The 11,213-nt window shown below is 39.1% G+C and overlaps 1 protein-coding gene across 2 annotated transcripts; it reads left to right on the forward strand.

Moving 5' to 3' along the window:
* Window positions 1–254: 254 nt before the first annotated feature.
* LOC125017629 (MORC family CW-type zinc finger protein 3-like) lies at window positions 255–11,172 on the forward strand. 2 transcript variants are annotated; one of them, XM_047601017.1, is made up of 19 exons: window positions 255–294; window positions 1,932–2,004; window positions 2,898–3,030; window positions 3,314–3,540; window positions 3,698–3,854; window positions 4,984–5,122; window positions 5,700–5,828; window positions 5,922–6,041; window positions 6,135–6,232; window positions 6,317–6,424; window positions 6,519–6,647; window positions 6,885–6,959; window positions 7,686–7,722; window positions 7,832–7,933; window positions 8,075–8,183; window positions 8,264–8,342; window positions 8,427–9,519; window positions 9,790–9,953; window positions 10,127–11,172. In XM_047601017.1, the coding sequence occupies exons 1-19, from the start codon at window positions 256–258 to the stop codon at window positions 10,287–10,289; spliced, it is 3,174 nt and encodes a 1,057-aa protein (XP_047456973.1). In that variant the 5' UTR covers window position 255; the 3' UTR covers window positions 10,290–11,172. The 2 variants fall into 2 exon arrangements, with proteins under 2 accessions (XP_047456973.1, XP_047456974.1); XM_047601018.1 differs by lacking the exon at window positions 7,832–7,933.
* The last annotated feature ends 41 nt before the right edge of the window (window positions 11,173–11,213 follow it).

Raw genomic sequence — 11,213 nt, forward strand, 5'->3', positions numbered from 1 at the left:
TTTGTGAATGTAATTATGAAAAAAAAAAATTTATACATGTATTTTTTTGGGACTGTCATAACAGTTGACCTTATTCAACGCTTTTGAGACTGTCATAAAAGTTATAATAATTCTCGTGAAAGCGGGTTGGTATCGATACTTTGATGTAAAGATCGATTCCAAAGAAACACACGTCTATACCGGAAGTATCGGTATTTTTGGATCGATACACACACACACAACCCCCTCCGCCTCCTTCTGCAGAAATTAGGGAAGATGGCGACTCAAACGGACCGCGGTGTTCCTCTGAGTACGGTCAGTGATAAGAGTTTATTTACTAGTTTACAGGAATGTGCCTGTTGTAAGAGCTGCAAATACCAGTTAGGAATAATAATAATTTAAGAAAAAAATAAATCAGGGGTTTCCACTTCATGTTGGTAAATAGGTTAAATCTGTATAGCAGGGGCTTCTACTAGTGGTACATTGTGCGCAGTTAGGGACGATACTGAGCTTTATTTATATGCTTTTAGCTTAGCTGGTCGATGCAAGTGACAAAAAGACAAACGATAAGTATTTCAGCAGCTGGTTAAATATGCTGACATTAAACGCAGCATAACAATGATATTGTTATGCTGATATTGTCAGTTCGCGTTTCAGTCAGAGCCGACGATGACTTTCGTTTCCTAGAAAACGAGTGGTGTCTTGTGAGTCTGTGATGTCACTTTGTCCCAGGTCCACATTTCATCGCTACTACAAGATATTAAAATTCATTATGGTGCTGTTAATAATAACTCCGTGTTTGACACTTAAATGACCAGCTTTCTCCGTATGTGAGTTTATTACTTTTCCCCTACTACCGTTGTTTATTACATTAAATACTGCTGTTATTACATTTGTGGAAGCAACATAACAACAACAACACACATTCTTTCCACGCTTCCCACAAATGCAAAGAAGAAATGCATCAAAATAAGACAACAGAATATATGCACCGATATTCTGTTGAGTTTTTCTTGCATTTAAAGAGGAAGAAGAACAGGAGATTAAAATGAACTGAAATGATTTGCTGCCCACTCTCCTTTAAAGTCTTAATCTTTTCCTAAACTGTGCACCACTTTTTTGTTTACACCCACCCACCTACTGCTATGTTAATATACTACATAATGAGAACTGTAAACATTATGTTTCACATGCTCATCAAAATACACCGATCAGCCGTGACAGTGGAACAATAATCGTGCAGTGTAATTCATCTATTACACTACACAATAATTGTGTAGTGTAATAGATGAATGATTCAAATGGTGATAGACTTGGTTGATTGGTTGCACGAGTTTGATAAAAGTAGAATTGTGATGGCTGGACAACTGAAAAAACTGCAGCCCTCATGGGACGTTCCCGGTCAGTACCCAGCAACTGAACGAACAACCTGGTGTGCAGCAATTTTCCAGAATAACATCTATGTTATTAACTTCACAATTTGGCAGTTGTAATGTCTTGACTGATCAGTGCATAGAAAACCAGAAACTGTTTACTTACAACTTTACTTACATACCAACATTAGTGTTTTTTTTCTTTGCGGTGTTTGGCGCCTCTGTGCGTGTGTGTCATCCGTTTGTGACTCATACGTGTTATGAAACTTTTTAAAAAAAAACCCGCGAGTGCTTAGAACAAAGGTTTAGAGCAATAAATTTTTACTGTTGGTGGTGATATCAATACCAGCTATGAGTAGACAGATCCGGTTTAAATCAAGTCTTAGACTTAAAACAGCAACACACGATATTTTGTGTAAAGTCTATTTACAAGAAAGCTTAAAAATGTAAAGATGATTTATACAAATTGTCAGATACATGTGTAGATTACAGTTTGTATCACTAAAGTCACATGACTGATGCATGAAAATAAAGGTTTGGTCAAACTATTGTGTCATCTTTAATTTCTTTCTCTTGTAGCTTGCACCCAAGTTTCTTCACAGCAACTCCACCAGCCACACCTGGCCCTTCAGTGCCATAGCTGAACTCATAGGTGAGTCATCTCCACCTATATTTTCAAGAGAAAAAAATTCTTCTTGGTTTCTTGTGTATTTTGTGGTTTCTTGTAACTGCTAACCTAGCGTCTTGTCTAACCTGAATTTGACAACAACGGTCTTGTTAGCCGTAGCTGGTAACATACCCAGCTAATTCAAGAAATGAACTTCTTGTTACACAAGTCCACACAGGATGGGGATCTGAATGCAAAGGTCAGACCGAAAGAGGAAGAAAAGTGTGTTTTTGCTTTAGTAGTTTGCGTCCCTGTGATTTTTGAATTGATTGTTTTGGATCAATAAAGAATGAGTGAGGCTGTCTGAGGAGGTTTAGAGATGCAGACATTTGTAAGTAGGGACCGTAGTGGCACCGGTAGTAAACAGTAGCAACCGCACCGAAAAGCGACGCAAATTTCGGTGCTTCTTTTCAGTGCCGCTGTATTTTTATTTAGCGTCTCCTTACCTCTATTTTATTGCTGACACTACACGTGATGTCACATCAGTTTTTTAATAGAATAGAATAGAGTGTCTTTGTAGAGGATTTGCATTGACGTCACTGCCATTGCCACGGCCACTGAGTGGCAAAAACATAGCAGTAAATACAGCGAGACCGGGGCAAATGTGGATTATCAGGTTAAATTAAGGACAATTGGGCTCGACAATGATCCATATGAACTACCAAATAACAAATGCCTCAGATTCAGTTAGTTTGAGGTAGACCGTTCATAGATCAGCGCAGTACTATAAATTAGGCTTTAGGGACAATCCACCTGAAAAGGTCATCTGTAAATTAGGATCTCTTTTCAACTCTTTATCTCAGAAATTTGAAGAAGAAACATTACTTTGTGTATCTTTTAAAAATTTAAAAGTTCTTGTAATTGTTTTCTTTTGACAGACAATGCATATGATCCAGATGTCAATGCCAGCCAGTTCTGGATTGATAAGACTGTGATCAAAGATGAAGAATGTCTCACCTTTATGGATAATGGAAATGGGCTGGACTATGAAACAATGCACAAGTTGCTCAGGTACAGATCCCACTATTTGATATCCCTGGAAAATTAATTGCTTTAAATTAAAGGGTAAATTTACTCCAGCTTGTTGTCTAAATACAGCCACTGCATAATTTTAAAAAAAAGTGGAGGAGATGCTCACATACTCTCCCATCCCTAAAAGCATTCTGTTGTAACAACTCTGCACTGACTCTTAGCTTAAATTTTTATTTGCATATATCTAATGATTTAGTTAACATTTACGTGCACAGAACGACGTCAGTTTTCAACACTTTTTGTTTTTTATCCTCCCCTTCAGCTTCGGGTACAGTGACAAGACTGCTGTGAATGGCAAACAGCCCATTGGGATGTATGGGAACGGCTTCAAGTCTGGATCCATGCGTCTTGGAAAAGACGTCATCGTTTTTTCCAAGTCAAAGAACACGTCGTGTGTTGGGATGCTCTCTCAGACCTACCTGGAAAAGATTGATGCCAAGCAAATAGTTGTGCCTATTATTTCCTTTGAAACGAGAAATGCAAACTACTATATCCTTTCTCTAATGCACGTACGCACATACATTTGTTATGTTTTATGTGTTTCAAAGACACATGCTTTCTCTGAATCATATCACATCAGTCATCAGTCAGGAGTATTTCCACTTGTCCTGTTTTTCATTGCTTTTGTCCTTAACTTCAGCTTTACTCTCCGTAAGAGAAGAGCACAAAGCCAGTCTGCAGGACATTCTGCGCTACTCCCCGTTCAGTACAAGAGAAGAACTGCTCGCTGAGGTCGATGCTATCAATTCATCCTGGTCCAAAGCGAAAACTGGCTCACGGATCATCATCTGGAATCTGCGCAGGTCTGACTGTGTCCTCTAAATATTTTATTCCGTAGGCTAAGTGCTAAGGCGAGTAGTAAGTAAGTAGTGTTTTGGTCTGACACTGGTTCATACCTCAATTTTGTGCAACATTTAGACAAAATATGAATTGTTCCTACAAGAATATCACATTTATAAAGATAAAAGGTGCTCATCATGTAACAACAGCATTAGCTGTTCTCTAATTTTAAGAGGAATCCTAACATACATCTCAACCTTTTACTTCAGAATGAAATATTGTCTGTGGAAGCAGCTTCATCTCTGTCTCACTATCTCTTGCTGCTTCAGCTCTAAAGGTAGCATTGGTTATTGTCCAGATTTTCAACCTGGAAATGTATTAACTGAGTAGCTAATCAGATGGTGACACTGTTCAACGTGTGTTTTCTCAAGTTTCTGATTTGCTAGTACCTCTGGTCAGGTATCCCTGGCTGAGCCCTTGTCTGCTTAATAGCTTTAAATCACCCCATTTACCCTAAGAGTGTACAACGTAACTAGAAATCGACCGATATGGATTTTTTACGGCCGATATCAATTTTTGTTACATCAGCGTTGGCTGATATTTGGAGCTGATACTGCTTTTCTCCCTACATTTACATGATAAAAATGACACAGTGATAAATAACCCCCCAAAAAGGACAAGCATTTTCCAGCTTCCAGCTGCACGTACTCTGCTAGTATGAGAGGGGCAATGTATGGGCTGCACAGTCCACAGTGTCTCCAGCAGCACAAGGCTGTCTGTGGTTACATCTGTCTGTAAATCTTGCCAGGGAAAAAATATATATTCATATCAGTGAAAACACCTACGTATCAGCCAATACAGATACCAGTACAAAAAACGCAAATATCGGCCGCTGATAGTCGATCTCTACTCTCAACAACAGCAGTGCAGATGCATGGGAGTGGTAGATTGTCCACTAGTTGATGTACAAATAGTGTTGTTGTCATGGACTGATCAAAAATTTTAAATATAAAAGTCACAGAAAAAGTAATGTGTTTCATGGGGTATTTGGTGGCCTAATGGTTAAGACATACACCACATAGTATGTTTGTCATATTCTGTATTGCACTCCTCTCTTTTTAATTTGTTATTGTTATTATTGTTTTTTTGTAGGACGTCCACTGGAAAAACAGAGTTTGATTTTGAGAAGGACCGTTACGATATCCGAATTCCCACTGACGTCTACGAGGAACTGCAGGACCCTACTCAAATTCCAGCATCATACACCCCTGAGTGTGTGTTCTCACTGCGGGTAAGGAGCAGTAGAAAGGTCCCAAATGGTTGTTCCCTGGTCTACAAGTAAAACATGAGATTCACTAATGCGTACCAAAAAAAAAATGGAATAAAATAATAATGTTTATTCATTGTGCTATGTGTGCATATGTGATATTTGCACATGTTGTGAATCTCATGGTTCACCTGTGGATCATGGTACGTTCATCAGATGACCATTTTGAGACTAATTTCACTTTATAAATAACCGTCATTGTATGAACTGATGTGTGTAAAATAGCCAAGTTTTGTAACGTGTCAACAAATTTGAACAACAGTCAAGTTTGCAGTTTCCACTAGTGACATTTTTTTTTTCCAGTGTGTTCGGAGACGTCTTGTGGCCAGTGGTTAAACTATTGATATTAGATTTAAATAATTGAATTAGATTTTAGACTAACGAGAGAAGGAACGACAGGAGACTTTTTTCTAGGAGGCCATTAATAACAAAGAGGTAACCCAGTCATAGTCATCTGGGTTTGATTAAGAAAACGGTTTATTCTTAATCACATTTTTTGACTATATAAATAAACTGATAACTGTGTTTGTCATGATTTCAGGCATATTGCAGTATCCTCTACCTGAAGCCTCGGATGCAGATTGTGGTACGAGGTCAAAAGGTGAAATCTCAGCTTATCGCTAAGAGCCTGGCCTGCATCAGAAAGGACCACTACAAGCCCACTTTCCTGGTATCCTTTCTTCACAGGTGTTTCTAGAGTTGTGCCGTTTTTTTCTAATCTTCTTCTTTTTGGTTGGTCAGATTTCCTTAAACATTATTTCAGAACAGACGCATTACCATAACATTTGGGTACAACACCAAGAGTAAAGACCAGTATGGCATCATGATGTATCACAAGAATCGACTCATCAAAGCTTACAAACGTGTGGGCTGTCAGCTTAAGGTGAGTTTGGACTGGTTTCAGAGAGCTTGTTTATTCCTCATGTATTCAGAGGTTTCTAAGTGTTAATATGTGCTGAATCTTTACCTTCTACAGGCCAACAACATGGGAGTTGGAGTCATTGGGGTCATAGAATGTAACTTTTTAGATCCTACCCACAACAAACAGGACTTTATGGAGAATGATAACTACAGGTAATAATAACAATATTGCATTTACCGTTTTTATTTCCTTTTCCTGATTCCTTGAAGTCTGACCTGTTTGATGTTTCGATACAGAAAAACCATCAACAATTTGGGGATAAAACTGGAAGAGTACTGGAAGGAAATCCGCTACAGCAAGACAAAAGATAATCCCAACAGCACCGTACCAGTCGAAGATACCATGTTAGTAGAATCTGAAATGACTGACATCATGTGTCACCATCTGCACGTACAGTACGATATAACTGGTTTAACCATGTCGTTGACTCCTCCACAGGAACCGACCAGATCAAAACTGGGTGCAGTGTGATCAGTGTTTAAAGTGGCGCAAACTCCCTGATGGGATTGACAACAGCAAGCTGCCAGAAAAATGGTTCTGCCGCATGAACCCTGACCCTCAGTTCAGGTAATAAAAGCTTTAGTAATTCTGATGACGGGAAGAAAGTAAAAAAACAATATAAAATCCACTCATATTCCTAGATTGGTTGCTAACCAGTGGTCATTTGTAAGACTAGAGGATTATCGGATCACTGATTCTGTCTATCCAGCCAGTCAAGCCCGCCTGACCTAAGTGTCTGCTGTTTGCTTGGGTTAAAGTCTACCACAAATATACCTTGCTAATGCTTTCTCTTTACCTGTGCAGGAGCTGCAATGTTGATGAGGAGCCCGAGGACTCTGATGATGACCAACCTTCATACCGCAAAACATATAAGCAACAGTAAGTCACAAATTTCCACTTCAGAAGCACATCCACAACTTTTGAGTAATTCATGAGATAGTGGTGTAGCTGTGTAGCTAAAATTGACATAATTTATGCTGTAATCCGAAAGGCATACAACTGGATTTGTAAAATTTCTTGAAGACGTTTCATCCCATCAGAAACTTGCTTGACCAGAAACTGGTGCAAGTTTCCTATTTAAAACTCAACTTCCCACCAGCCTCTCAGAACTGAAGAAGCTACTCGGGTGAGTGGCGAAACGTCTTCAAGAAACTTTACAAGTCCAGTTGCCTTTTTCAACACCTTTTGGATTACCATGACCTGGATGACTGAGAACCTTCACAGACACTTATGGTGTAGTTAAATAAAACACTTGTTATAGTAGAATAGTTTTGTCACTTTAATAGTGGGTAGATGCTGTCGTAACTATTAAAGGACAGAAGCTCAATTGTGACAGTTTATCCTTTAGTTGTAATTGTTGTTAAATGTCAGAACTACACATCTAATGGCACCTTAAAGTGAGAAAAAGCTCAGTTTAAGATCATCGTGAAAGGTTGCTGTCAATAACCCCAATCACACAAGCCATTTGTTCTCTGTCTTCAACCGGGTCATTAAAATAAATAAATCTTCCCTGAACTTTGTTGTTGTTTTCACCCCTGATTAGTTTGCATTTCTGCTTAATGTCTGCGGGTGTGACTCCTTACATGTGTGATTTATTTGTTGCAGAGAGAACAAAAAGAAACGACAAACTAAAAGACAAACGGTAAGAACACATGGTCTGCAGTTTCTCTTCCTGCTATTCATGTGTCCACCTTAGGGTGCATGTCATCACCATGATTTAGTATACAGTTCATATATTTATTTCCTTCAAGGGTGAGGATGATCAAAGGATTCAAGAGGATGAGATTATAGCTGATATTGTCAGAAAGAGCAAGGTTCTCTTACAGCAAGATAAACTGAAGCTTCTTCAAAAAGTATGTTTCAATTTAAGATGATGATTTGTGTTTCTGAATTGTTTAATAGTTACTTTATAAAATGTTCTGTAAAATGTAATTTGGGAATATTAATAAGTACAATTTAATTCTAAACAGTTTTGTTGATATGTTTCTTGTTAGTCTCTCCATTCCCCTTCCACTCCCACTACTCCAAAAACAAGGATATTTCAAGGAGGTGGTGAGAAGGCTGGGTCCACTCCGCTAAGTTCCTCCAACATTTCACAAGCTGGTGAGAAAACTTGCAAGGTCCTTTCTTTTATCAGTAAAAGAAAGGAGGCTTGAGAGATAAAAAGTATTCTTTCTTTGTAGCTTGCAGCCCCTCCACCAGCAGCAGCAGTGGCCTCCCAGTTATTTCTGATGTATTCTCACTGTCAGTGACCCCCCAAAGGTACGTTCTTGAGTTGTTCATGAACTTAACTATATCACTGATGTGTCTGTAAAGACATTAACTCCTTTTTTGTGTTCACTGCAGTCTAAAAAGATCACAGCCTGTTACTCCACAAACAAAACTGAAGAGACCAAGAGTAAACGGCTTACATAGTAGCACCCCCACTACACCCTCATCAGTAGATGTGAGACCACTGAGCCCCAAGTCTGTGCCTCACGTTAGTGATGATGATGATGATGATGATGAAACTGAAGTAGACACTGATGACGACATTGTCATCTTGGAGATTGCTAGTACTCCCAAGCCAAAGAAACCCGTTGTTCATCTTACTAAAGTGAAGAAGGAGGAAGAGTCGAGTCAGATTCCCATCAGTATGGAGTGTGGCAACGATGCAGCTGCTGATGCCACCTCAGAGATAAAAGTTGAAGGAGCGAGCTCTGCAGAGTCTGCTGCTGTGGAAAGCTGTCCTTCCCCGTCACTCCTTGACGGACAGGCCAGCACCACCACCCAGACAGAAGTACGCATGGTCAAGCAGGAAGTGGACAGCCAAAATCAGACTGAAAGGGAAGAGGGAGCACCACAGAGTACGAGTGCATGTACTAAAGAACAGAGTTCAGGTGTTAATGTCTGCAGTGCAGAGCAAAAGCTAATTAAGCAGGAGAGCAGTGAAAACACTGGAGAGAAGGTGTTACAGATTGGAGTAGCACATAATCTGATAAGTGATCAAAGACCTGGACCTTCCAGTGCAAGTAGTTCTCCACATCACTACCCCAACATTACTGAGGTACAGGAACAGCAAGACCAGCTCCTGGAGCTGATGCAGGACACTGCTGTGGAGAGAGACAGATTAAAAGAACGGGTCCGTGAACTTACCTATTCACTGCAAGACGTTCAGCGCAGACTGCAGGATCAATCTCAAGTCAATGTAAGGAAGGAGGTTTCTCACCAAGAAAGCCAGACAGAAGAAACAGAGGGAAAGACCAACTACAAAAGTCTGTTTGAGAAGGTCAAAAAGAGAGTCAATGAACTTGTTAGGGACAAAGAGGCCTTATTAGAAGCTTCTGAGATGAAGCCCAACGGTGAGGAGGAGGACAATGATGAGATTTCAATGACAGTCGACCGTCTGCTCCATGAACTGGATCAAAGAGACAAGGAGAGAGATGAACTACGCTCACAGGTCAGTGACCCGGTGTTCATTTGACATGCCAGTACCTCTACGTTAAGTTAAAACAATCATTATAGAGTTGTAACTCCCCAAAAATACTTCCACAACTAAAGAAAGCATCCATCAATGCACTTCCTATTAAATAGCAATTAAAAGAAAAACTGCATTACCTGACTTGTGTGTACTTAACTTGATAGCTTGTTACTTTTATATTGATGTTGACTTACTCTCTCATTGTACATTTTCTGCCCTCTGGTGGTTTGCTACGCGCTGCACCAATAGTTGAGCAGTCTCGAGGAGGAAAAGGCAAACCTGGCAGCCCAGTGTGAAGAGCTGAGGTTGAGCATGCAGCAGCAGCAGCAGCAGCGGATGGAAAACGCAGCAGAAGGAAGCTCGGGTCCACAGAGAGATCATTCTCATCACACGTATCCATCAGAGGCAGGAAGGTTTGTGGTCTCTGGCACACATTGAAGCTCAGATGTATGCGTAAAGTTGGACGTGTCCGACATCCTATCCACATATTGATTACAAAGCCATTTATAAACTCAACAGTTAATAAGAAGAGTTATGTAAATATGAATCTCCCTCTCAGTTTTTGTCTTTCTCTCTTCCTTTCTAGTTTGATTGAACTTCGGCAGAACGTCGGCCGCCTTCTCGCCTCTTTTATGCCTGTACTGGACCTGCAGCAAGTCAACTATGATTGTAATGTCATTGACGAGATGCTAGAACAGGTCCTTTCCGATGACTCTATCTTAGCTCAGCTCAGAGCAAGATATGAGTGAATACTCATCGATCCTGGACTGAAGTTTGACATTTCAAATGGAATAAATGGATGTGGAGTCATTTGCACTGTTTCCTAAAATAAGCAATATAAGCAATATAAGCAATGCAATCACAGCGAAGATGAATGAATGTTTTGTGTTCTATGTTGTTTATGGGTGAAATAGTAGAAAGTAACTCTCTTAAGTGATGCTTCCAGTTTTACATTTAATTATTATTGTGTTGCATCTGTTTTTACCTGTTACATAGCATATAATGTACAGTGAAATATATTTTTCTATTACTATTTATGTTTTGTAACTAATTCCAATATTTTTCCAAGTTATGGTATCAATTTATAACAAAGGACTCAGCCTCCTGGGTTGGGCCGATGCATCTTTATATACAAGCTGTCAGTATCTGATAGGATGTTGGTAGGATTTTAAATCACACTGTTTGATTTATGATAATGGGATTAATACATGATTATGTTAAACTTTATGTAAGATTCCTCCAATTTGGATGTGAATAACTTCAAATATGACTGCGTCTTTAACTGAATGTGTTTTGATAAACTGCTTTACAAAGTTGTGTCAGTGTCCAATAAATATATGGACATACCTGTAATACTGTATTCAATTTATAACTGCAGTGTTTATTTTTCTTTACATACACGTGTTGTTAATACTAATGTATTTTTAATGCCTATTATTTTCATAAAGAAACCAATAATAATGTGAATGTAGGGTTTAAAATGTCGGGGTCTAAATAGTTTTCATACAAAACTGTATCGAGATATTAATGTGGTGAAAATGTTGAGCGTTGTATAATAACGTATAATGATATAAATATTTCTATGACCGTGTTTAAGAAATAACCGGAAATAAAATAACGAGGGAAAAACTACTTCCGTATTTTTGTCCAATCAGTGCAGTTCACACCCGGAA

This window comes from Mugil cephalus, chromosome 12, assembly GCF_022458985.1.
Source record: "Mugil cephalus isolate CIBA_MC_2020 chromosome 12, CIBA_Mcephalus_1.1, whole genome shotgun sequence".
Classification (NCBI taxonomy): Eukaryota; Metazoa; Chordata; class Actinopteri; order Mugiliformes; family Mugilidae; genus Mugil; species Mugil cephalus.

What these genes read in the sequence shown, in the direction of transcription:
- LOC125017629 (XM_047601017.1), top strand. Translation starts at nt 256, where the DNA reads ATGGCGACTCAAACGGACCGCGGTGTTCCTCTGAGTACG. An exon ending in AGTGTGTGTTCTCACTGCGG is followed by an intron (nt 5,123 to 5,699) that starts GTAAGGAGCAGT and finishes TCATGATTTCAG; the next exon opens with GCATATTGCAGTATCCTCTA. An exon ending in GACAAACTAAAAGACAAACG is followed by an intron (nt 7,723 to 7,831) that starts GTAAGAACACAT and finishes ATTTCCTTCAAG; the next exon opens with GGTGAGGATGATCAAAGGAT.